This window comes from Athene noctua, chromosome 6, assembly GCF_965140245.1.
Source record: "Athene noctua chromosome 6, bAthNoc1.hap1.1, whole genome shotgun sequence".
NCBI lineage: Eukaryota > Metazoa > Chordata > Aves > Strigiformes > Strigidae > Athene > Athene noctua.
The window spans coordinates 48729474-48756852 of record NC_134042.1 but is presented as its reverse complement, the minus strand read 5'-3'; the positions used below and the strand labels follow the sequence as shown (position 1 = coordinate 48756852).

The window sequence follows — 27379 nt, the reverse complement described above, 5'->3', positions numbered from 1 at the left end:
TCAGACAAGAAACTATTTGTTAATTAGGACATACAAAGCATGCATAATAACTACTTCCTTAATTTCCCATAGTAATTCATTCTGGCCCTTCTGAAACTCAAGTTTAATCTATTAATGTCACTGTTATAAAATTCTCCCCTTCCCCACAGGTTAATCTAGGCATCCCAATATAAAATGTAGGCTTTGCTGTCTTCTGACAAAGATCTGTCAAAGATCTGTGGGTTGTGACAGTAAAAAACATCATCAAGAAGAAAAGAAGAATAAACCACTTCTGGTGATTATGTACAAATTAACCAGTGTTTCAAGCTAGTAATAGCTGAGGATTGAAAATATAACGCCAGCTGAAAAAAAGACAGAAGGGAGAAAACTACCTCTGTGATAAATAATCATCAACTGCTCTCCATGTCCTGCCATAGACACCACTGGACCTGGGAGACTGAAAATCTCTTTCTGAACTCCTCCAACTGTAAACACACGAACTAGCAAAGCACTAGTGGCACAAGCAGCCCAGCCTTGACCCAGACAGATAGCCTCAACGTCTTCATCCTCTGGCATATCTACCGTCCATTCCTTGTTTGCATCCCATGAACTGAAATGAATGCAGTGGAGCTTGCTAAAAGAGAGACCAAAAAAAAAAAAAAAGTCAAATATCTCAACATGAAGAAAAATGTGAAATACACCACTATGTATCATTTTTATCAGAGACCTGGAATCTGTGAGGGTCACAGAAAGGAACTACAAATTACAAGTGGTTATTTGCAAAGGTGCTACTCTTAGTATTCAAGAAGTGAAGAGCCAGCTTGGCCTCCAGCACTCTAGATTTAGAGCCTCTAAAGCCTGAAGCAGAGACAGTTTAAAGGTCTGAGGGGACATTTTTTTTTTTAATATGGAAACAGGTAAGTGCCCTGCTTAATTAACATTAGTAAGAACTGAAGGTGCTCAGTACCCCTGAATATCAGCCCTCATTACCAGTCTATCATATCATGCTATCTTTCAAAGGGAAAAAAAACCCCTCAGGAACTTCATTCAGTTCTGCTATCTTAATAATTGAAAACCATCTGTGACCAATTCATAGCCACCACAGCTTTTGAGAGATTACACACTTCCCTTGAGAAAAGAAATTGAAATTTTCAGTCAGACAACCAGTACATACAAAAAATACTTCTAAAGGTAAAGGATGCTTTTCATCTTATCACAATGCTGTATGTGTGAAAATAAGAAGAAAGTTCTTCAAGATATTTTCACAAAAACCATCAACAAAATATTGTTGCTATTGTTCTTGAATGCAAGAACAGAGTCTAGTTGGCCCAGCTGCGTAAATCTTTCTATGGTTTTCATAAACTTGTGTTCTTCACACTTTTAATTCTTTGGGTATCTCCAAACATGTCTCCTTAGTAACAGTGTGAAAAGAAATAGTATAGCCCTTATGATTTATCCTTAATCTGAGCAGACTGAAAGACTATTGTTCATGTTTACAATTTCCTTTGTTAGCAATGCCTGAAGTTTCTAGGGTGGTGGTTGGGGTTTTTTTTTAAAAAGTGGTAAAAAAAGTCCTCAGGAAACAAATTACATCTTTCATTATTCTTGAAGTCTTCAAGTGGGTGGATGTGAAAATCCTCCTTGAAAGTGATCCTATAAATAAAAAGCACGATGAAAAGCCAAACATCTCAAAAAAAGTGATAGAACCTGAAATTGAAAGCTGAAATAGTGAAGACAAGTTAAGTGTAATTCCATACTACGTGTTTTGCAGAGCAAGGCCATGACTTACCTTGCAAGTTCCTCTGTACTCTCACAGGCTAGTAAAATAGCTTCAGTAGAGAGGTCAGCCATCGTGTGATTCAGAGAGTTTGGCAGGTGCGTTGCATGATGTACGGAGGTATCGTGAAATTCTATATCTATAGCATTGTCTTGCTCATCATTGTAACAGCGAATGATACCAACAGAATTCCATACCTATTAAAAAGAACACCACCACCACCACCCCCCAAAAAAAAGAAAATCACAATAAATCAAGCACACTGCCCTAAACCAGCCTGCTATAACTTTCTCATCTGAAACAACAGTAGGTGGGAGGCTGGAGGAAGACTGAAGACTTGTGTAGTCAGGACTTGGTAGTTTCTAAAACAGCTGAATTAGGCAGGAACTAGTTTCATCCTCATTGCTTAGCCATCTTTCTCTTTACAAAATTAAGTGCAAAGAACTTGCAGTTAGGAAGAAATAGTGGATGAATAACATACAACTCTTAAGAGCACAAAAAGATCCACAAGTTCTGACTAAAAAAAGAATTTTAAAAAAGATTTGCTAGAATTCAATAGCACAGGTACAAACTGTATAACTTGCTTTTGTCTTAAAGCCCAGTATTTATTTTTACATCAAAAGCAACTCAAACATAAAGCATAACATCATGCAGACTTTGCATTAACACAAAGCTACTTTCCACTATTTAGCTTCATGCTGCGAAGTATTTAAAAAAAAATAATCTTGGAAAAGATTAAGACACAGCAAGAACTGGACAATATTCAATATTAACAAAGTAACAAGATCTACATAACTACACTGCAGTGAGGTTTACCATGAAACGATGCATGAGATGTGCAGGAGTGGAGCCAGACTGGAAGGGCTTTTGCTTGGGGGTTGGCATTGGCCCATCATAAAAAGGCTGTTGGGTAGATGATGGTGGTAAAGTTGGACAGCCACCAGTTTGATCATCATCGTCATCTTCCTTTTCAAGATTGGAATTGGCTTTTATCATCCCAATATCTAGAAGTTTTTTAAAAAATTTACACCTTACACATATTATTATCAGAATAATAAGTAAAAAAGCCAAGATTTCTCTGGAAAAAATCAGGCAGAATATATCTGAGGATGCTAAAAGATCATCCCAATAACAGCACTAAAGAGCTCTGGAAAATAAGTTAATTCTGTACCTAGTGAGTTGTCATCATCATCAATTATTGCCCGTCTCAGATGGCCTGAAGTTGGCATAAGGTCATCAGCATCATCTTCATTAGCTTCAGCCTTTGGGGAAGATTGTGGTTCAATCATATCTCCATCTAAATAGTCGTCGTCTTCTCCATCAAAGAGATCATTGTAGTCCTTTGTCACTGTACTGGCAACCTAAAACCACATTAACAATTATCCTAAAACTTCTATTGGACACAGAATTCAAGAAATGAATTAACACACAAGGGAACTTTCAACACACAGTAACTTGGTAACCTAAATAATCACGTTAATTTAAGAAATAATTGGTACTCCTCACCTTGTCATTTGGTTTCTTTCCATCACCAATATTTTCCAACAACCCTAGATTTCCTTCTGTATCTGTATAAGCGATCTGCCTATGTTTGGGGTGCCATGCCAGTCCACAAATTGAGTAATTTTTCTCATGCTTCATTCTAAAAAGAATATAAAAATAATGGATTTTTAGTAAGCTGCTCAAGGCAGAAACCTCCCCAGGAGTTATTGTAAAAAGTGGAAACATTTATTAGTATGAGAGAGTGATGTTACACATAATAAAATGATTAATAGGTCACCTTTAGAATAAACAGCTACTATAAAAATTACAGCAGGTCTTCCTTTTCTATGGGGAAGATCATTTAGGCTTTAAAAATCAAACAGAATCATGTTCTTAAACCCACAAGCTTCCGGATACACGTAGAAAAGACAAAGTAATTCCCCAGCAGTCATACATTCCTGAAGCATCATTATAAAAAGAACATTCAGTTGTTTCTCTTGTACCAAACTGATGAGTTAATCCTGTCTTTTCCACCCTTTGTTCTCACAAAAAATCCTCCCATTATTTACATAATGTCTTTAATTCTTAACATAGCTGTTACAGTAACAAACATGTTAAACATGTTTCTTACCCAAAATATTCAGACAGATAAATAATTCCTTATTTTCTTCTCTACCTCACTTAATCATACCTTTATTTTTCTTTTATTTTTTTTCCCCTTGAAAGAGGGATGCTTTAACTAACCAAGATAAAGTGCAATTTGTCATTTGTCCTTTTTTGCCTGCAGGTGAGGCTGGCTGATGTATCTTCTTTCCCTCTCCCTTTAGAAAATACATCTTACTGCCAACGATCTTGTGATTTGGGGGTTTGGGATGTGAGGAAAATTTGTTTCCATCAAAACCATCCTTTAATCAACTATTAAAAAGTAATAAAATATATTTGTACACAGAAAAACAGAGTATGGAATTTGAACAAAATCCACATTCATGTCCCTTCCCTATTCTATTTCTAAGAATGTAATGTTTCCAGATCCTTCTAGCTGTGCAGGAAGGAAAACAGGGTATCACATGAATCAGAACATACTCCTGTGCATACTGGATATGGTGGGGAAAGGCAAAACAATGCCACATTTCTACTTACCACCAGATTTTTGCACAAATAAGTTTTACAGAAAAGACAACAAAACTCTATTTCAAGAAAAAAACATGTATTTAGGGATTTATGGAACAGGACTGAGTACCTCTCTATGCACTCCTGGGTTTCCATATTCCACACCACTATATTCCCATCCACACTTCCAGCTGCCAGATACTGCCCACAAGGAGACCAGGCCACAACGTTCAAGGGCTAAGGAAAAAACCAGAAAAAAGTGTTACCAATGCACACACAGCATTCATATTCTGAAGCTTAGAACAGACATTCTGGAATAAAAAATAATAATAATGATCTTTAGCAAATCATATCCAGCCTCCTGTACTAGAGCTGGCTTTAGGTAGTTCCCTGCAAGAATCATTCTTTAAAGATAGCACACTTTTTTATTTTCAAGAATATCCATCTTCTGTCATTAAACACTGCCATGAGGTTGAACAAAACCTGATTCTAGACATGTAGACAGAAGCATAGTAACTTTCCAAGCTCTGCACTAAACAGCTTTATCTACCTTGAGCTAAATACAGTTCCATAAATTAAAATCCAAGACTCCGTGTTCTGTACCTTAATAAAAGTAGGGAATTGTACCTCTTTAACCCAAAGGTTTTCAAGTATATGATGAGGTCAAAAGAAAGAAGGTGGCACAGTTGGGGCTACTACATAGCTAAATTTCAGGTTAATAAAATATAAAGTGAACAACTGCTGTCTCTGTTCTGTACAGAAATAATGCTCTTGACATTTTCCCTGAAAAGCTATGTATTTAGAGCAACTTGTGAAAACAGATGTTCTTCAGCTGCACTTGGTGATTCACCAGTAGACTTTAGAGATCTAGTGGGTTACTATAAATGAAAGAGGGGAACCAGAGCCTTATAAAGACATGTTTGACATTCATCTAGTATCTCTTGCCTTGTTTTCCAACATCAAGTAACAGGATCAGAAATGAAATAGAAAATGTGAGCAATCGGTACTGAGGGTGGGGGAAGAGATACTGTGCAGAAGATAATTCAAATGTTATTCTGCTAGAAATTATGGAAGATTTAGCAAGTACCTGGTTTATGTTCCTACCTTCATGATGAATGCATCAGATAGATCAAATTGACTATCCCAGGTTTCTCTTCTGTATAGTTTAACAACTTTATCTACAGGAATTGCCAGCAACTGTTCAAAGGAAACAAGAATCAGACAATTTAGAACAAGTTACCTTTCAAACAGAACATTCAAATAGCATAGCTCCTTCACTCAGAACTATTGCAGCTGGGACTGCCTCAGTATTTAACAGCTCTCTAGCATCCCAGCAATGCCAACTGAGAAAGTATAGAAAGCTGAAGTAACTGGAATTACAAGGTTCTTTAATGATTTCCACATGCAACATAGCCAAGCATGCCTGTTTTTATTTTAGTCTTCATTTCTTTCTGGCAGAAAACTGAGGATAATGACAGCTGCACCATAACATTATAAGTTCTTATTTATGAAACAGCTAACACACACATATAAATCATTTTCAATGCTCTAGCACAAGGCTTACGTTCTCCTTTTCCCTCCCTCCTCAAACCTCTTTTGATCAGGTTACAATTTCTCAGTAAATCTTATTTGAATAGTCAATTCCTGAAATAGCTCGTTTCATCTTTCACAAAACTATATAAATGTTACTGCCTATTTCTTTTAGGATTTGGGGGTTTTTTTAAAGACTTCTAACAATTAGCTTTGCAAAAGAAGCAAGACAACTACTTACATTTCAAATATGCGTGTGTGTGAAGAATTAGCCTAAAAATTAAAAGTATTTGTTCTTATGCAATAGAGATATTACAGAATCACAGAACCATCAAGGTTGGAAAAGACCCTGAAGATCATCTAGTCCAACCATTAACCTAACACTGACAGTTCCCAACTACACCAAAAACAGTTTGTACTGCAGGTGACATTCCCTGTTCCACAGAAATGTTACACATAATGCTATCATAGCAGCCAGGTATTTTGAAGAGTGGACACAGGTTGAGAGAGACGCAAAGGCTAAGTCAGGGAAGGAGGATTATTTGGGTAAGAACTGTGAGAAAACACTGGAAAATACTCTTTAAACCCACAAGTACTGCAGTGTCAATGAAAGAGTGAATAAGTTCTGCCACACTATTACCACAGGCAAGAATGGAAGCTATAAAGCATTTTCTCCAAACAGCCAACTTTTGCTCAATTCCCCGTCCTTTACGTCAAGCACGGCAGGGCATGCCTCATCTCATACAGGCTCACATGTACCTGCTCTTCCTCCTCTCCCCTCTGCATTATCAGATGCTGCAGAGATGTTCTAGCTTATATGCTACAGGGACGTCTGCAGCTGTACTAAGTCCCCAACCCATTTTGGTTAGAGATCCACAGATGGTACTACTGCAGCAATGCACTCGACCTGTAGCACGCACCAGCACCACCTTTAATCACAACAGAATCAACTTTGTTCCTCAGGTGAAAAAAAAGGGAACAACACACTAGGGAAATATTTACAGAGCAAGATTACCAATAGGGCAAGATTTACTTAAATTAGAGAAAGACTGAACTCCTTTGATGGTCTGTTGTGAGCAATTTGATGATTTCCCCCATGTACAATGTTCCTTCCTATTCAGCACAACATGACTGTCTAGTGTTGTTTTGGGCTGACAGCTGGGCTACTGCCAAACAGTCTGGAGCTTAAACAAGTACCCATTTCCAGGTTTTTATTTTTCCTAAAAGTGATCTTCACCCCAAATATTTTCCTTAGTCCCAGGAGCTGCAATTTGGGCTTGCCCAGATTGAATTCTACTGTTGAACTCCCAAAGAAAAAAGAAGTATTAAGATGGGGCTAAAACAATGTCACTTACCTTCCCACTGCCAGGTTGCCAGCCAAGTCTGCATATTGATTTAGCATTTATCACATCATTACATTTCTGCAGCAGTGGCCAGCTTGTTGTGCATATCTGAAAACAAAACATTTTAAAAAAATGAGTTTTCTAACTCTGTGAAAAATCTACTGTATAGTACAAATTCTTAAAGGGCAAAGTGTGGGAAAAAAACCTAAAAGGAAAAAAGCTATGCCATTTTTGGAACTGAAATAATCTCCTTCATCCAAATACAATGGTACATACTGCCTTAAAAAAAAGAACCTGAAAAGAATACCTTGCCAATATAGACCTGAAACTATTTTAATAACAATACAACTACTTGTAACAGAAATAAGATTACAGAACAAGTGTTTCTAATCAAGTACAGAACAAATGAGCTCATATATTTTTAGGTTATAGAGAAATCTGGCCAAAATGCATTTGTCAAACCCAGCTCAACTGCACCAAGGTGACAGCCTGAATCTCACCACAGCAGTATAAAGAACAAATGACTATATTCTTAAATTACAGCACAGATACATACATCATACAGCCACAACCCTAGGACACTCTTGGTGTAATTGCCCCAAAAGGCACCCACTGTCAATCTGAAACACAAGATTTCACATTAGAAGTATGCTTTTGTTTTTAAAAGAGTAGCAATTCACCAGTGCAGGGCTACATTTTCAGCTGTACTTACAGGAATCATTCCACACAGATTCTTATTCCGGTCAATGGCATTTAGCAAAAATAATCCCACATACCTATGCAAAATTGCCTTATTAAAACGTTCACTTGAAACCCTTTTTAAAGTTCCTTAGAGTTCCAATCTGATTCTCTCACTAAATCTGATTTCATACAGACCCCGAGCTACTTCAGCCAAATATTGCCAAGCTGAGCCCAAAGACTGTATTTCTAATAAATTATGTTCCTCAAACTGTGATTTATGTCCTTCTCAGAAATTGCTGTGAAGCTTGTAACAAACAAAAAAATGGAATAGCAAGCCCCTTGTCAATAGCCTTAAACTCATTCAAATCTAAAAGGTTGAAATGCACTGAGCTGCACCTCGAGTCCTTAGAAAACTAAGAACGTGTGCCATAGGCAGAGAGCAGGAGACCCTGCAGCAATGTTGTGTCCCAAGTCCCCTGTCAAAGAAAAATGTTGATGCCTGTGGTGACATCTCAGTGATCCTGGCATGCAAAACGTCAAATCTGTCTCTCTTCTAATCTCAGGTCAGAGTAATCGTGTTCCTAATAAGACAAACCAACCAGACCACTTATAAAAGATACTGTGTAGCATCTCAGAGCATTATTCCACCTTCACGAGTCAGTCTACAGTCCTGAAAATTACTAATTATTTTACAGGAAGCTTGGTAAAAATAAATAAAACCAAAATATAAGTAGATAGCCATTTATTAGAATAAAAATCCTTCCTCAACCCTGAAAGCAATCAGCTGAAATTCTGACATAAGGCATCTGATGGCAATTGCTGTCTTTACACATTATTTTTGAACGTGCTGAGGACAAAATACACAATGTTGGCCAATGAAGAAAGATGAATGGACAAAATCAGGGATTCCACAGACAGGCAGAGCAGTCCATATTTATCCAGGCAACATTTCATAATCAAGCTTTGGAATTTCTCCCAGAAGTAGATAAAAGTATTCTGTAAAGTGCAGTTAGATTTCTTCCCCCAAAAGAAAACCCTATTCCAGTAGAGTTACTTCAGTCCAGCTCTTCTTGCTGTCTGTGAAATCCTGGCTTTCTTATGAAACACTTAACTTTGAAAGGCAGGGCTTTTACCTGATCTGCAATCTTCCATACTCTGACAGACCCATCACAGCTCGATGATGCCTGTGTAAGAGATTTTTGTAAACAAATTAATAATTAAAGGCATAGAGAAATCAATGCTACAAAACTGAAAAAAAATCCCCATAACCAATGCTACAGATGAAAAATACCTAGGCAGTTTTAAAAAGAAAACCTCCCTGTTTAAACCATTTTAGGACTTAAAACTAATACTGTCATCTTAATGATTGTATTCAACTCCAAGCTACTGTGACTACAAACCCTCATACTTCCAAGTGAGCTGCTTATTAGCAAAAGAGGCTCAAAATTAATATTAAATTTCTTTAGTGAGCCACATTTTCCCCTCTAAAATCAGATCAGCATTAGATTCCAGAAGAACATAGACAGTAATTGAGCAGTAAAGCAAAGACTGAGCTCTCCTGGGAGGCAACAAGTTGTGACACACTCCATCATCTGTAAGGTCAGCTGAAATTAAGTAGTCTCATGTTCCCAGATGCTTTTCTTTTTTTTGTAAAAAGTATATATTTATTTTCTTTCCCGGGTAAAAGGAGACTCAAAGTAGAAAGTAAACGAGAAAGTGTTTTTACCAGGTAAACATCTCTGGGATCAAAAGACAGGCTTAAAACAGGAGCGTCATGTCCTCGGAATGTTTTCTGCTTGCTGCTATCAGTCACCTCCACAATTTTGACCATAAAGTCACTGTAGATCACAATGGCACAGACATAAAAGTATTAACATTGATATTAACAATGACAAACTATGCATTTATGGCAATAAAAATTGGGCGCTATCTTTTAGGAAAGTAATGGCTCTCAACACTGTATGATCTCAGGAAAAATGAGAATCTTGAGGCTTACTACAGTAGGAGCAAGGCCAGACTATTTTTACCAGAAAATATATTTTGTTCATGTCAAAGATCATAAAATATGGTTGCTCTTTGAAGAGGTTATTATGTACACACAGACCATATACCTGTTTAATATAATATTCTGTATGACCTAATGAAAACTCTGCTTAGATACCAGAGAGCTGACTTAAGAACTATCTGTTCTTGTTAACTGCATCAATGGTCATTACTATAATTATTTAGACATGTCGTTTTTTAAAAAAAAAAATAAACCAAGTAGTTTATTTTGTGACATTTTTAACAGGATCTTTAAGACCACTTAGTGTATCAGATACATTAACAGATTTTTTTATAACTTTATACCTTCCTCCAAAATTACAGACATTACTGCAGTTTAACTCAAAATATCAATGCTAACTTCTAAGCTAAAAAGCTCCTGTGACAATCTTTCAGTACGACTCCCTCTCATACTTCATCATGACACCCTCAGAGAGAAATTTCATTTTAGGGCCTAATTCTATGGGGTTACTTGCTACTTTAACTATACTCAGAAACGCCACTTCTGATATTGTCAACTATCTAACACTAACCAGACATAAAAGGAAGTCTACAAGCTATATTGTGAGACAACTAAAATTATGTTAGCCCTCTTAAACAATGCAAGACAACTTTAAAGGGAAAAAACCCAAGGCAATAGGATATTTTTTCACAGAATCATCTTGGTTGGAAAAGACCTTGAAGCTCCTCCAGTCCAACCATGAACCTCACACTGACCATTCCCAGCTCCACCAGATCCCTCAGCACTAGGTCAACCCAACTCCAAACACCTCCAGGGTGTTTTGTTTATTTAAGAAGCCACACAACTATTTTTCAAATAGTTCACGTGAACTTTGGCAGGCAGTTGGATGTTAAAAACTTGCATAAAAGCAAAGTTTGCATACTTCATGTAGAAAATTGAGATATCTGGGACAATTAAAAGCAATTCTTAGTTGCATTCCTTCATTTCATGGTCATTACCTTCTCTTTCACTATGTATGAGAAGACCTCATCGAGGGGTGGCCTCACAGTCTTATGAGCTCTTTTTTGTAATGCAAGAGTGCTGGCCAGGCTGCAGAAGTACTAGGTTTTTATAAAACTTTCAGAAATGAGTTTGCCGTCTGCCTAATCTCTCTAATCAAAGTCAGATCCTGGGGCAGAGCTGTTCCCTCAGAAACAAGCACTGGCAAAGAGCCCAAACTCATGATCCCTGTCAGATTTAGAGATTAGAGTGGTTACTGCCCCCAGCTGTCCAGCCTCCCAGTTTTGGTGAGTTGGTGTGTCTGCTCCACAGCTGCCAGAGTTCATAGTCCAGCATATTCATCCACATTGCTTTCTAGTTCAACTCACACTTCGAGGAGCTAGCGAGCAGATGCAGCACCCTGCCATCTCTACTGTGGGGTACAAATTCCAGGAGAGAGGCAAGCAGACAGCCCGAGTTAGCTACAGCTGCCCAAAGAGTTGACCAAATCCAATTAAGACTCACCTGATCTTTAAATGAAAAAAAAATTGCCTACTTTCTATCTTGCCACCTCTATTAAAGGACTAGTGTATATTATGTAAAAGCAAATGTGCTGCCCTAAGAAATTAACTAAACTACGTGTTTAATTCTTCTCAGGCAAGAGTTGCAACTGTCATCTGTTATCATTTGGCAGAATGGTGATGATACTTACGCCAGAGAATGACTCAAAGCTCTCGCACAAATTAGAACCCATTTAACTTTTGCATGTGTATATACATCTGCTGCACCACGATCCTGAACAGTCAGGACATTATCTTTAGCACACAGTAACAAAATCCTTGCTGCTGCAATGAGATCCATATGGGCAAACGCTTATGCTTACGCATTATAGGACTGAAAGCTGAAAACGCTCAAGTCTCCTAAAGAAAAGGAATTACTTCACAACAGCAGATTTCCATTTAAAATAATTTGGTGGATCAAGTATCTCTCAGAGCATTGTTTTCTAAAGTCCTTTTCATTCCATTCTTCCTCTCCACCCCAGAAGGCATTTTGCAATACTTTAAGACCCTCAGAGGTATGTGGATTAATGATCTCTTTGGTAAAAATCAGCATGTGAGGAAGTCACCAGATTTTAAGCGATAGCAATGCTTTTCCTTATCATGCACAGATTACCTAGATCCAGCAGCAATTTTGGTACCATCACTATTAAAGATGACATGGTTTGCATTCATGGTGAAACGAGTAAGGATGCCATCTGGAGCTCCTTCAGGAAATGTATGCATCTGAACAGTATTGTTCGATACTGCTGTGATCAATCTTCCATTCTAAAAACAAAATCCATCATAAAATTCATTAGCTAAAACACATTTATGTCCACAGAGCCAAAAAAAATTACTCTGATGTGTCTAATATTTGGGCAGATTAACTTTAGTAGTTCCAAAGAGGTCTGTCAGTAAGAGTAGTAGGAGAAATATTATTTAACATTTATTTCTTCGTAAAAAAATATAGACAAGCACAGTAACTTTCTTACTTTGTCTGGTCAATCAAACTATTAAAAACTAGCCAAATCATTTTCTTACTTTCAGCCCTATAGAAACACATGGCTAGATTTAATACTGAAACTCCAGTTGCTTCAGCAGACTTAAAATTCATTATAGCAATTTACTGCATCAAGATCTTCCCAACTCATCTTTACTAAAATAATGAATACTCAAAGTCACTAAAGAATTTCAAAGAGAACGATCTAATCTTCTTCTGGTGGACAGAAAATTCACTCCTCTTACATAGGCAAGGAAGTTCTCTGAACAGGAAGAATCTTGCATCCTATTTAGATTAATATGCTGCAGTATCAGGAGAGGGCACCCTCAGACTGAGCTTCTCAGTTAAACGCCACCAGGGAAAGATGAGAAATTCCTGAACTATAGCTTAGTTCTTTTCAGAAAACAGAAGGCAGATGTTTACTAAAAATTAATTCAGATTAAAAGAAGCACAAAAGAAATAATTATCCTATACTAGTAAAAGTAATATCTCTTCTTCAAGTGACAATATATTACTTAGTTGTATGTCGCAGTAAGTTTTTTAAACATATAAATAAACATATAAATAAAGAAATGCCTTGCTTCCTTGAGGTTTTTTTGTTTGGGGTTCGGGTGTTGCTTTTCTTTTTTGTTGCCTGAATTTATAGTAAAAATCCTGAAGATAAACAAAGCAGCAGCCAGTACTAAATAGCCTAACTAAATAAGAGAGGAGATTTATTACCAAGATTACATCAACATCTCAGATCAGTTTCATTAATGAAGAGTAAACTTCAGGAAATCTTTTTTTTTAAAAAAAAAAAGTCGCACAAAGCATTCTTAATCTCAATGTTTAAAAATTAAAAATCCCTCAAAATTAAAAGCACTTTACAATAAATTTAAGAGCACAGATTTTTTTTGTACTGGTGTCAAAAATTAAAACCAGGATTTTCCCTCCTCTATTCGTTAATAATTTGAGCACTATCTGGCTATACCACTGATTTGCTAAGAGAACTCATTCAAGACAACTCACTTCGTTTGTGAAAAGGTAAGTAATGTGATGAAAACCAACTGCAACATATACTAAAAATCAATGATGAAAATAGGTTATACAGGTATTGAGGAACAGAAACATGAGGTATGTTAAAAGGGACATAAGAAACTGGTTTCGCTTAAGGCAGCAGTTCTAAATATGGTTTCAAATCGCAATTTTTAAAATAGAATACAAATATGTTAATACTCATTTATTTCCTCTTTCATACTCCTCTCCAAAAATCACAAATAATTGAAAAACAATTTTAATTTTTTCTTTTATCGCTGCAAAGTTCACTACAGAATATCTGAAGAACTGAGGTAGCCTTCTGGAATTCCTCTCTTCTTCTACGACTGTCACAAACAACATCTCAGACCTTCTACTACTAATGTAAGAATAATTGCACATAAAGGAAATACTGTGACAATTCTCAAGCTAAATACATGAACATGCATAGTAAAAAGAATTCTTTCCTATTATAAAATTGATATAGGTAACTTATTTGCCTTGTTAATTACAAATAACAGCTACTGAAAGATATATTAAAAGGAACTGCCTTCACATTAAAACAAACAGAGCAGCTTATGCTTCAAATGGCAGCTAGTCCAACTACAGAACTGCTCCCTCACAAATTCTTACAATTTATGTGAGCAAGAATCCTGTTCTGACTTCGGGCACAGTGGGTCAGAGGCATCCTTGGGTTAAACAATTTTGAAACTGAAATATCAACCAATTATAAAAAAATATTACCGAAGCATTACGAGACACTGATTTTGTGGAAGTAATTTTTGATTAATACAGATTATAATTCCTTGGATCTTAAAACAGGCTCACACAAAACAACCTCTTGGCTCTTTTTTCTAATACTTGATGATCGCATCTTACGCTGGGAAACTTTTTGCAACTCACATTGTGAGAAAACACTGAAACAGCCTAAAAAGTTCACTGCATAATTAGCTTAAGCTGCTGAGTTTGTTTCTCAGAAAGGAGATCAAAGTCAGAAATGAATATAAGTGAATGTGAAAGAAGAGGAGGAAAAAAAATATTACAGAAGTTTAATATAAGAAATAATTCCTCTACAACCCTGCATGGGGTAAAATTAATTGTCAGAAGTATTCTTAATTGATATAAAATGTTTAATTTAGTTAAAATATTCAAAAAGTCTATAGGCACATTTAATCAATTACATTTCTGTGTATTTCAGAAAACTGTGTTTTCAATACTGCTTTAATACTTTCACTTAGACATCAAGACAGAATACGTTCATACGTATCAAATACGTAATACGAATCAAATACGTGCTCAAATTTAAATACCTGCCACTCATTAAACAGCACTCATTTTTTTTTTCCCATACATTAATCTGAAGACAAAGATCTACGTATTTAACATACATCAGACTGAAATGTGCTACATACAGTGTTATTCTTGCCTTTTTCTATATTATCTCTGTGTATGTTTAATGACACCCACACAAGCAGCATCCCTGAGCTTGAAAATCCAGCACCTGTACGGTCATGTATCAACACCAGCATGACACAATTTAAAGGAGTTCTATTAACCACGGTACCTTTAGGGCGCACGAATAGGCCTTTTCTCCCACGTTAATGGATTTTGGATCATCATCATCCAGGTTTTCCCAAATCCTCACATCTCCATCACTACCACAGGTTACAATGCAGCTGTGAAAAGATACAGGATTTGTCAACATTAAGGAACAGAAAGGACAGCCACTCTAACTTTCAATCCCAAAATTAAAGCATTACTGAAGTGTCAGGTTTTTTAAATTGAAACACAATACATTGTGTGATACAGCAGATACCTGTTATTATTATATCTAAGTAACTTATTAAATATAGGGGAAAAAACCTCATCTCTGGTATCATTAACACAGTCCCTTGAGTCTCTGATAACTACCTAGGCCTGGCACTCAGCTGAACTGACCCTTAGATATTACAGGTCAATCTTTTTTTTTCCCAGAACCTAGCTAATTTTTCAAATGACTTGATTAGCACTGACTTCTCTGAGAACATGGCATTTAATTGCCTCCTAAGACTTTGAAAACTTACCTTACAGCTGATTACAAAGTTGAGGGCAAAACTAAGAGTGTCAACACATACTTGACTGAACTTTAAGAAGCTTAACGTGCTCCAGGCCTACAGAACCCTTAAAAAAATAGTTAACATGGAATTCAATTTTGCTGGAGTTAGCTTTCACAATTTTAATGCAGTAAACAATAACCTGAAGTCACAGAGCAAATACACAGAAGTTTGCATGGGATTTTTAATTAAAGACATTGTGAATCTATGATCAAGCCTTGCAATTTTTTTTCCTGAAGTTGTTTGCAGTCCCCAAAAATTCTAATTAAACAGCAAAATGTGACAAAGCCAGTGGTGAAGCTGTGACGCTTCTCTTCTTAGTTCTGCAAAGTCTTTGACAGCAACACAACACTGTGTTGATATTGAGTATGTTGATGCTGGGGAGTCCAGCAGTAGTGGACCAGTGGTATCTGGCAGAGATGTCTGCATCCTTTTTTAAACATTTGCATGGTAATGGCAAAAAAGGCATTTTGTGGTTTTGAGGGATTGTTATTAGACTAAATCTTGAGAGCAGTCTGTGTATCAAGTCTAATGAACTAAAGAAAGGAATAAGAAAATATGGACTTAAACTATACTCAATATATATGACTTACCCCTTGCGTTTTATTTTCTGGTTTACCACTTATTTTTAATCAATAAAAAGGTAACAGCAAATATTTAGTTTATATTTATACATTCAGGAACCAGCTCAAGAATAACAAGATAGCAAGAGCAAGTCGATATTGGTCTTCTTCAACTATATTTTTAATTTCTTAGTGCTTATGTGAACATATTTACTCCCACACTACACTGGTTTCTGCTGGATTCTATGAAGTCACTCTTACAGTGCATATAGAGGTTTTATATATATACACACACATATACTATATATATGTGTGTATATATATAAGGTTGCAATAAAGTTATGTCAATCACTTCAAAATTCAGAGCATCAAAACGTGTCTTAGAGCCAGTTCTTGCCAGAGGCCAACCCCAACGGATTTGCCAGACCGAGCCAGGCCATAAATCCACCCCAGTCCCTCAGGGAGCAGCGGCTGGTACAGTCACTCCGGGGAAGGCAGAGACCAGGAACAAGGGCCATCCCCTCCCTGCCCCGGTGCACCTCACGCTGGTCTCTAGGAACGGGGCCGTTACCTCCCGGTGTCATCGAAGCAGACGTCCGTGTGGCCCTCGGTGTGGCCGTACCGCATCGGCTTCTGCCTGGCTGCCATCTTCCCTCTCCCCCGCTTCTGTGCGGGGGATAAAAGAGAAATAAAATAAATTAAAAGGTGAAGCGTCGGAAGAGCCTCAGAAGGCAGAGCAAGGTCAGAGCTGCTGGGACACCCCGGGGCTGGGGACACGGAGCGCAGGCACCCGCCGTGCCCGGCCTCAGGGGGTCACAGCCGGGCAGACATCAGACACGGCGGCGGCAGGGCCTGGCGGGGAAGGGAACCGAGAGAGAAAAGGGGGGAAAACGGGTTACGGAGGGGCGGGGGGTGCCGGGGCCTGTCCCTTAGGCCGCAGGCGAGGACGACCCGCCCCAGCCCTGCCCGCCAGAGGCCGCGGCTCCCCCCGCGCCAGCCCAGGGGCCCAGGGCCACCCACCGCAGCAGGCCCCAGGCCGCGCCGCCTTCCCGCCCGCTCGCCGCGCCGGCCCCGCCGCCCGCTTCGAGCCTTCCCGCGCCCGGCCCCGCCGCCCAGGCCCGCCCCGGGGGCCGGGCCGGAGCCCGTCAGAGCCCGGGGCGGGGCTGCGCGCAGGCGGGGCTGGGGCCGGCCCCGGCCGGCCGGCAGAGCCCGCGGGGATGGCGGCGGCAGGCGCGGCCGGGGCCGCCTCACAGCCGCTGCGCTCCGGCGGGTGAGGGCACCCGGGGCTGCCACTGCGCGGGAGCCCGCACAGCGGGAGGTGCCGGCGACCGGCCTTCCTCCTCCTCCTCCTCCTCCTCCTCCTGCCTCCGGTGCGGGTCAGGCCGCCCTGGCCGGCTGAGGGAGCGGCTTCCCCGGGGAGGGCAGCGCTGATCGGCCGCTCCCTCCGGACGATCGTAAGTCGGGGTCGGGAGGAGCCGGGGCGGCGGGTCTGCGCCCCTGTCAGCGGGGTGGGCTCGGTCCTCGGGGGGTGCCCCCGTTTCCTGTGAAAAAACCGCGGGTGGGGGCATGCCCGATGTATAGATCCTCATGTACAAAGCGCGTATGCGTTCGCTGTGTGTATTCAGGTACATCTCTTTAATGGCAGCCCCTCAGAGGCACCGCAATGGCAAGGAAAGCCCAAACGAGGGGCAGTGCCCTCGCTTAGCCAAAATCCCCATCACAGCAAAGTGTTGCAGGGAGGCTGGGGAGTGCTCTCGCCTTTACTCGGATCAAACCCATTTGGCGATCGTTACGGTAATTATGGAATTACTCTGTAATTATAGCCACCCCGATGCGTGCGCTTGGATGGAGTTGACAGCGATCGTAGTGAGGCAGGTAGCGATCGCGCTGCAAAAATCATTAAGCTTTCGCGTGCTGAAAAATAGGGAGAAAAAGCGGCGTGGTTTATTTCTCGAAGGACGAAAATTGTTGGAGCTTGATGTACCTGAAATAAGGAGAAAGGAAAAAAAAAAAAAAAAAAAGCAAACCAAAACCCAGAGTTCTCTATTTTCCCTTGATGCAGCTTTAATGATCCGGCCCAATTTATTCCTGCTTCTAAGAAAAATTACTTCCAGGCAAAACCCTTTATCTTCAGTTTTGCTCTGCAGCAGAATTATCAGTGATTGGGGTGAGCAGAGTGATTTATTTATGTTGGAAATGTGGTCGGAATCTCTATAACAGTCACACTGTTGGTACTTTCATGAATGAGTAAGTGATAGGATTACAAAGCAAGCACGCTTCTTTAAAAAAAAAAAAAAAAACACAAAAAGAAAAGCCCAGATTTCATTATTAAACTTCGTGGAAGCTGTGTAGAGACATGTTTTCCATGGGTGTATCCTGACATATTTCAGTAAATCGTGATTTCTGGTGAGGATAATGTGTTCTAGTAAAATGATTCCAGCTGAACCGCTTATCAGATGAGTGGGAAGACCAAGCTATTCTTACAGCAGCCTTCCTGCAAGCCACTGCCTGGGACGGAGGCAAATGTATGTCAAATGTATTTTATTTTTCTTTATTATTTTAATTTGCAGAAACTTTCATACAAACTGCACCTAAAATATTTTATAATGCAAAAGCCGCTTTAAGTTCAATTCTATATAACAACTAAACTAGTTGCCTGGAGGTGCTGCCTGCTGGGATAACTCTGAACGGCATGGGAAAACTGGGGAGAGGTTCGGAGGGGGGGATCCCATAGTCATTTGGCCAAGGGACTGCAGGCCCTGTGGCTTTGTCACGTCCGAAGTGGCACGGCATCAAATGCAAAGTTATTCTTTAAATCCGGTCGGGAACTCAACCTGCTGCTGACTTGATTAATAGGTGTAAGCGGCTGCGAGCAGAGCAGCAGGGCCAGAGCCGGGAATCGTGCTGCTCTCCTCATCGGTTTCTGGGTGGAGCACGACGTGTTGGTCATGGACCATAAAGCTTTTACTGATTTAGTGCTGCTGCGGTCTGCCGAGCGCTGTGTGCGTCTCTCCTTCAGCACATAAGCAGAGTTTCATTAAAGCAGTAGAAAAGAGCAGCCCTCACCTTTGGCACCTGCTTCCAGATAACTTTTACCTCTTGGATATGAATAAAATAGCCCCAGTTTTGGGGTTAGGTGGGCATGGCCGCATGTTCCCCCTCTCCTCCAGTTCTGGGGGTATACAGACCCAGGGTGAATCAAGAGTATTTCCAAGTAAGAAGCATTCTGAGTTATAATCGGTATCTTTAGACAGGTGCTTCCTTTTGTGTGTGTGTGATTATTGCTTTAATTTGCTGGAAGGGTCTCTGGAATCTAGTTTAGGTATTCTTGAACAGTATCATAAATCAAAATAAACAGTCAAAACTGAAGAAAAATAACTTAAGACAGAGGAATTGGGACTTAATGTTATCCTTAATAGGTTGGGCTCTTTTCCAAAATAAGTCAATAACAGCTCAACTTCAGTGGAAGGTCAGGTTTTAAAATGCGGTCTTGTGGCCAAAATCTAATTGGGCGAAATTAATGAAAACAGCATGTGACCGGTGAGAATTTTTTTAAATAACTTTGATGTAAGTTGAAAGAAAAAAGGAAAAGTACTCCAATTTATTACAACTTGCTCTTCTCTCTCAGGTTTTTATCAGCTCTAGAACAACATCAGCTTCTATAACAATTCCAAAATGGATTTATTGTTATTTGTGTGAATCTCCTTTTCTTGTTTAATTAGAGGCATAACACAGCGACGCTTTGGCTTTTGTGTACTTGGACAAAAAAACTTGCAAAGTACTTCCTTCACTTGAAGGGTTGCGCAGCGTGGGAGCACCAAAGAGGTGGTGGGACCTCCATCCTCAGAGGTTTTCAGGAGGCGGCCAGACCACGCCGTGGCTCCCCTGAGCCCATGCGGGCAGCGGGAGGGTGGGCATGTCTGCTTCAGGCAGTGCTCTGCTGCCATTCCATACAGTTCTGCTGCTTCCTTACACCAAAAGGGAAGGAGCTTGATGAAGAGGACTTAGAGGTACCAGGCTAGAGGCAAGGATCCAGCAGCTCAGGACACAGATACCGAGTTAAAGCAGTTCAGTATTTATTGAATAAATAAAATAAAAAAAGGTCTGTCTGTGCTTACAGTTTTGATTCTCTTCTTGGAGTTATTCAGTATTTGCCACTGATTTAATTAGACATATGGTGAGGCTGTAACTGTCTTATCACAGTTGTTGATTACAGCGTACCTCTGGCTAGGAGGTAATATTGTTATTGCCTACAAATAGCTACTAGATATTGCTTTTAGTTTGAGCTTGGGGTTTTAGTGTTGAGGCATCAGCGCTTGAAAGCAAAAGCATCTTGGGCAGCCATCTGCACCCCCCCTCCGCAGCCTGGCGAGAGACGTGCTCCTGAAGGAGGGAGCTGTGCACATTGTAAAAACAACAACAAAAACCACCCATCTCTCTGCTTGTCCTCAGGGACTGTAAGCTGTGACAGTGTTGGATAACCTTGAACTACAAGCCGGATCCCGTGGCCCGAAGTGAACTCTGCTTATCCCTGCATGTTGCTTTATCTTTGCCATTTGCTCAGGGGAAGAGTTTCAAGCGTAAGGGTTTTGTCAAATCTCCCTGCTTCTGAGATGCCTAAGGTATCCCTGCGTAGAAGGCAGCTTTTGTAGGCAGGAGACTTAATTATATCTACCAAAAGGATCTCAGAACTGATGCATGTAAGCTGCACAGTGCTGGACTCCTCCATTTAACCTTGCCCTGTAGGGAAAAGCACACTCCGTCTTCCCTCTCGTTTATCCTTGCACCCCCCCCCGCTCTTTCAGTTGTGTTCCAGCCGTTAATGGATGTTCAGTCCACGGCACTTCCCTTGGACGTTCGCAGCACAAGGAATAGCTGGGTTATGTGGATAGCCTTAAGAGGTAATACAGCACTGAACGCCTCCCTGCCCTTTATGACTTCTTCTTTCCAACACCCGGATTATTTTTGGTCCCCGTTTTATCGGTGGGCTGTGAATCATGGATTTGGAGGGGCATGAAGGCGTGGCCCCTTATGGTAATGCCAGGCGATGGGATTTGGGCACCTAACGATGCTGTGGCTGATGTGTGTTTCAGAAGGCAGCTTGTCCACGAGCACACGGACGTGTGTAACGCATTTGGCAACTGAGGTTTTGTCTCCTGAGTCGCAAGCTGACCCCTGAACCATCCTTTACTCTTCGTTCACAAGGTCACGTTCAAACCTGGCTTTACTAGGATGGCATCCCTTTTTCTTCCTTTATTCCACGGGTCTGGTGTTGTGTCTGATTAGCAATTACTGCTCTGACGTGGCAGAATTGGCGCCTGGGTTCCAGCAGCCTTCAAACCCCAGGGAAACAGCTCTCTCTGTTGCTGGCTAATGGTGCATGTCTTACAGCATCACGTGCTGTTTCTCCAGTTTAAATTTCAGGGTTCAGGTACCACTGGTGATTCATGACAGAAGGAAGGTACAAAATAGAAGGTGGCTTTACAGTTAAATACAACAGCAACCTAGAAATGACGTAAAACACTGAAATTATTTCAGTTGCAAGGCTGAAATTAGGAGATAATGGGCCTTTTCAGTACTTCTGGGTTTTGTACGTTTTGCAGTTTTTAATTAAAAGCCCATATTCTGGCTTTTATTATAAGAATAAGCGTGTTCTTATTCCTTATATGGGCTGGATGTGCAGCATGAGATAATTGAAGGTTTCAAAAGCAATTACAAACTGTCATATCCTAATTTTTAAGTACTTGACTTTGCAACCTCAATGATATCTCTCTGTCCAATTAAAAATCCCATATATAGAAACTTAATGTATTTTAAAACAAGATTAATCTAGAATAGCTTTTTGTCTTTAGCAGTTATTCCAGATTATCACCAGGATAAATGAGACTGCTTTTTTTTTTTTCCTCTTTTTTAATTGTGGAGAAAATTCGGTGCTCCACTCTAGTTGTCTTTGAATTAAATGTATCAGTGTACAAAAGCAGTCAATGAATCTTGTTCTGAATAAAGGTGGTTTGGGTCTCATACACAAAGGTTGCCTTTCTCCTCTCTGCAGTGCAGCCTGCAATGTTTTTACTGAAAAGTGGTTTGCAGAACCCTGAGAGAGGAAAAAAACATCTTTATTTTAATCTTTGATTTGTAATTGCTGGAATATGGACCCTGTTCTGTGATTCTACTTGGTACCAGTGAGGTACTATTCATCTAGATTGCTCTAATGCCAGATTTTTTCCAACATACTTGCAATATTTAACCTATTTTTACCCCCGTTCTACATTTCTGCATCTCCTCCCTTTCCCTCCTTTTTTCCTTTCCCCTACAGCTCTCAGGTTTGTGGATTATAAATAAGGAATGCAATGTTAAAAATTCCTGGGTGAAAGTTACATCTGGGATGTATTTGGCCCACAGATTGCATGTAAGCCTTTTGGCACAGCAGTCTTATTCTTTTACTGAAAGCAGAGGCTAAAACTCAGCCTGCACAGCCCCGGGGGACCGCAGAGAGGTTGTGTCATGCTGGCTAATCCTGATGATGAGAATGGATTGAATGGAGAGAGGAAGTGGATGCCCTTTTCTTTTCCTGCTTCGTATTTACCATGTCAATTAGTTTAAATTAAAAAAAAAAAAAAAAAACAACCAAAAACCAAAACCCCAAACCAAACAAATGACACAACAGAAAATCCACAGCCAAAAAAACCCAGTGGAATAGAGGAACTGTGCATCGTTTTGGTGCAAAAACATCATGGTACGTGATGGGAAATATTTCTACATTCTGCCATGCCTCGGGAGACCATAGCATACATAACACGTTGCTATCTATGTACCTTGAAAAAATTCTGCTCTACTTTCAACTGATTAATCAAAAGAGGATTTTTTTTTTTTCCTTTTCAAAGCGCAACACTCAAAGGGAAACCTCTTATCTATTTGAAAATTCAATACACTTTTGGAAACAAAAGAGAATGAAATCAGCAACTGTAGGTCTCAAAGCAACACTGATTTTAATAATGTAAACTTTCTTCTCTAATGAGTAATAAGCAGTTCCATCTTTCACGGCCTTTTAAAATTGCTTTTAGGAAGGGACTGGATTTGTTTTAATCCTTTTCAGTATGTAAAGCCCCAGATATTTCAATCCCTTAGGGGCTCAGTGTTTTCTAGCTCCGTTTGAAAAGGCAGAGGAAAATAGCTTTCAGAAATTGATGGAATCTGTGACTGATATTTTTTATTTTTTTTTTTTAAATCTAGAAAGTGACCCAAAAGTGTCAGTTAAGAATAAGATGTCTAGCATCCCACCCTGTGGATTAGTAGCAAACAGGCACATCATCTAGGTACAGTAGTTCTTTGTACTCTGACCTAGTTGTTTCTGTTCTGGCTTGTTCCTTCTTGAAAGGTTATTTGGAAGAGATGCAGAATTTACTCAATAAACAGCTAAAACAGTATCACCTGCCACATGAAGTGCTTCCTTTTAAAACGGACCCTAGCACAGTAGGATTACCAACACCTGAAACTGCGTAGTCAGAATGGATGCTCTAGAAACACCTAAAATGGTTTATTCTGGAGCATGCTTTTCCCAAGGAAGGGTTAAGAGAGCCTTGTCTGGGATCAGGATGGGATTTGTGGGGTGTACTAGTGAATTCAGCTTGATTGTAGTTTTTTTACATGGGCAGCAATTAATTGTTGCTGTTGTCCAGTGTACACCTACATCGTGTTGTGTGCATGCATAACTATTAATTTAGCTGTGTTTTCTTTTTCCTTAGATATTTCCAGAACGTGCCTCGAGGAAGCTTCCTTGTGTAGAAAAACCCTACAAGAAACACAGATTTCTGGCAACTCGTGAAACAAAGCTGTCAAAATGGCAGAAAATAAGGACAGTAATCTTAAAAACGCAGATGTGAGACCCAAAAGCAGCCGGAGCAGAAGCGCGGACAGAAAGGATGGTTACGTCTGGAGTGGAAAGAAGCTCTCCTGGTCAAAAAAAAGTGAGCATTGTTCTGACGCTGAAACAGCAAGTGCTGCAGGAAGGTCAGGGACTAATTTAAGGAGCCAAGAGAGGAAATATAGCTGCTCGTCTATCGAGCTGGATCTAGACCGTTCGTGCGGTCACAGGTTTTTAGGACGGTCTCTCAAACAGAAGCTGCAAGATGCTGTGGGTCAGTGCTTTCCCATCAAGAATTGTAGCAGTCGGCATGCCTCAGGACTGCCATCCAAAAGGAAAATTCATATCAGTGAGTTAATGCTAGATAAGTGTCCTTTCCCTCCGCGCTCGGAGCTAGCTTTTCGGTGGCACTTGATCAAAAGACATACAGCCCCTATAAATCCAAAAGCAGAAGACTGGATAATTGCTGATTTATCTCAGCAGGAGGAAAGGGAGGATCAGCTGCGAGACGATGAGATTGCCCACAGGGGAACGGACTCTCCCTCCCAGTCCTGTGACTTTACCGACAGCGGTTCCTCTAGGGGTGATTCGAGGTCTGAGTCGGTCACAGGTAAGGTGGGAAGGAGCAGCAAAGATGAGAGTGATATGGACTCCGACGATGAAGTTATAACACTGTGCACAAGTTCTAGAAAAAGAAACAAGCCCAAATGGGAAACGGATGACGAGCTGCTACGGATGGAAACACCTCCAAAATACCATACGCAGATCGATTATGTCCACTGCCTAGTCCCAGACCTCCTCCAGATCAATAACAATCCCTGCTACTGGGGAGTCATGGATAAATATGCAGCTGAGGCGCTGTTAGAAGGAAAGCCAGAGGGAACCTTTTTGTTACGAGATTCTGCCCAGGAAGACTATTTGTTTTCTGTGAGCTTCAGGCGCTACAGTCGTTCCCTCCACGCGCGGATAGAGCAGTGGAATCACAACTTCAGCTTTGATGCCCATGATCCTTGTGTCTTCCACTCTCCGGACATCACAGGACTCTTAGAGCACTACAAAGATCCAAGTTCCTGTATGTTCTTTGAACCACTTTTATCCACTCCACTAAACAGGACTTTTCCTTTTTCTCTTCAACATATATGTAGAACGGTTATTTGCAACTGTACAACTTATGATGGCATTGATGCCCTTCCCATTCCTCCGTCGGTGAAGCTGTATCTGAAGGAATATCATTATAAGTCAAAAGTTAGAGTACTCAGGATTGATGTACCAGAGCAGCAAAGCTAGAAAATATTTTTATGAAAGAATGAAATTGTCTCTAAACAGACAAATATTATGTTCAATCTTTCCTCCTTCTATTTTTTTTTAAAAAATAGCAATTTTATTGTGTTTTTTTCTTTTTTTTCCCTGCAGATTATTTGCCACCCAAACTAGCCTCTGTCTAAGGCTTTTTTATCCAAATGTACTTTGAGTCCTCCCACCTCTCTTTTTTAGAAATGATACTCATTGTGGGCTTTTGGTACTGTTCCCAGACTAGACTTTTATGGAATTTCAGGTAGACTTTCTGGTATTTCTATAGATGGATAGTCTTTAGACCTAAAACCCCTAAAAATCAGTTTTAAACTTGATCTGTCTTTTATATTGTATTTACATTTGTTGCTGACATGTTTGAAATAATGCACTGTTAACTAAAGATTGACTCATCTGTATTTTCTGCATTTCTTTTAAAATGAGTGCTCTAGCCTCTGTGAGTGTGTATGTATGTCCGTCCGTATTTAAAATAGTAAATTCATCAGTCTATTTCTAACATGACTATTCCTAGCAAAATGAAGTTTGAAAGAGGATATGATCTTTCTATAAATACATCAGGGGACTTAAACACCAGGGAGGGGAAACAATTCACGTTAAGGACAACACTCAGTATAGGAAAAACAGATATAAACCAGTCGTGAAAAGATTTTGCCTGGAAAAGAGGAAGGCTCATCATTGTCAGAGCAACGAGGCTCTGGAATAGCTTTTCATTTTGTATAATAGCAGTAAAAAGCAAACTCCTCATAAACGGATTTGATCAGTGTCTGGAAGGGATAATGATACAGTTACTTATGATGGATGGGACTTGGACTTGATAACTCTGTTTTTATGTTAGTATTTCATTATATAAAATACCCAGTTTTCACTAGGGGAGCGGCTGCTGCTGAAATAAGGCATGGAGTGGAAGGGTGAGAAGGATGATATTTCCTTAAAAATCTGCATATTAAACTGTCTGATCTTGCATGGTTGATCTTGAGGTGATGATGAATAACTTTCTTACTTTCTTAGTAGGAGGGTTGTTTTTAATAAGTACACTTTTTTTTTAAAAAAAAAAAAAAAAGTCTGCAAATTTTTCTTGCAATGTGAAGCATTTGGTCGAATGGCTTCCTGCCAAATTCCATGTACGGGAAAACCATGCGTGGATAATGCTCCTAAAAGCATTACTTACATTACATGGATAGGCAGATCTGCTGCTGAATTATTGGTGAAATCCCAGTGAGACTCAGTGGATCTGGGTTCAGGCAAGAAACTCCGTTGCTTTCCAGCCTGGCCTCGGGGTGCAGCTCCAGGAGGCGCAGGAGTGACCTGCAGTTGTCTTTGCTTGTGTGTGCTTTATCTCCTCTGACAAAACTGGGCCCAGAACTACTCGGCCAAAAGTATGTGAGATGATGTAACTACAACCGCAGCACTGTTTCCTCTCCTTTGATCACAGGGAGCTTTTGTACCTTCTTGAAATGCTTTTGAAACTGTGACCCCGAGCCTGCAGGATTACAACTGTGTTTAATTTCATGCATGTGAAAGATCTTATCAAAAATCAGCAGTTACCTGTGTTGGGTGCGTGAGGTGGTGTTTGCGTGCAGGCTAGGAGCGGCAGAGCACAGTGCTGGAGAGTCTTGCCCCGAGATTGTAGATTAAGACTAAGCAATATTTCTATTTAAATCTTTTAATTTCACCTTGTACAGTATCCTATGGGTTTGTAGACATCAAATCTGTCCTGCAAGCTGGGTACTCGGGAGTTACCAAGGAAGCTTTGCCGTGCAGCTCCACTGGGGACCTGCTGCTGTGCGCTTGCCCCCCACCCCGAGCAGAGAAAACCCTTTCCACTAAACTGCTATCACTGTGATGATGTAAACAGATTTCCAGGGACATCTGCTTAGAGACCAGCCCGTTTGTTTTCGCTGTGTTTTAAATAGGTTTTGAACCAAAGTCTCTAGGGAGAAAATGCTAACACACCAATCTATCGCATCGCACATGGATGAATATGCTACAGGACAAACTCTCAGCCGCTATAAATCAGCGTGGCTTTATTGATACGCTTATAACAGCTTATACCAGCTGAGATTCTCCCTCCTCCAAATGCAAATGTAATTGTATGACTGATGTCAGAAAA

At 40.1% G+C, this 27379-nt stretch overlaps 2 protein-coding genes across 2 annotated transcripts in view; one reads left to right on the top strand and one right to left on the bottom strand.

The window, feature by feature from the left end:
• The window catches only part of WDHD1 (WD repeat and HMG-box DNA binding protein 1), a 29742-nt gene extending 12548 nt beyond the window's left edge, over positions 1–17194 (bottom strand). The window contains exons 1-14 of the mRNA XM_074909363.1: positions 17115–17194; positions 16666–16760; positions 15003–15114; positions 12059–12210; positions 9629–9740; positions 9036–9086; positions 7234–7329; positions 5453–5545; positions 4479–4585; positions 3263–3398; positions 2928–3117; positions 2573–2760; positions 1769–1953; positions 372–613 (exon numbers count right to left, since the gene is read on the bottom strand). Coding sequence (XP_074765464.1) covers positions 372–613; positions 1769–1953; positions 2573–2760; positions 2928–3117; positions 3263–3398; positions 4479–4585; positions 5453–5545; positions 7234–7329; positions 9036–9086; positions 9629–9740; positions 12059–12210; positions 15003–15114; positions 16666–16742 — 1741 coding nt within the window. The 5' untranslated portion in view covers positions 16743–16760; positions 17115–17194. The remainder of the gene's footprint in view (positions 1–371; positions 614–1768; positions 1954–2572; positions 2761–2927; positions 3118–3262; positions 3399–4478; positions 4586–5452; positions 5546–7233; positions 7330–9035; positions 9087–9628; positions 9741–12058; positions 12211–15002; positions 15115–16665; positions 16761–17114) is intronic.
• A 79-nt stretch (positions 17195–17273) lies between these two features.
• On the top strand, positions 17274–27379 carry SOCS4 (suppressor of cytokine signaling 4). The gene is made up of 2 exons (XM_074908919.1): positions 17274–17548; positions 23840–27379. Exon 2 carries the CDS (start codon positions 23935–23937, stop codon positions 25243–25245), a length of 1311 nt encoding a protein of 436 aa, XP_074765020.1. The 5' UTR covers positions 17274–17548; positions 23840–23934; the 3' UTR covers positions 25246–27379.

What these genes read in the sequence shown, in the direction of transcription:
- SOCS4 (XM_074908919.1), top strand. Translation starts at nt 23,935, where the DNA reads ATGGCAGAAAATAAGGACAGTAATCTTAAAAACGCAGATGTGAGACCC.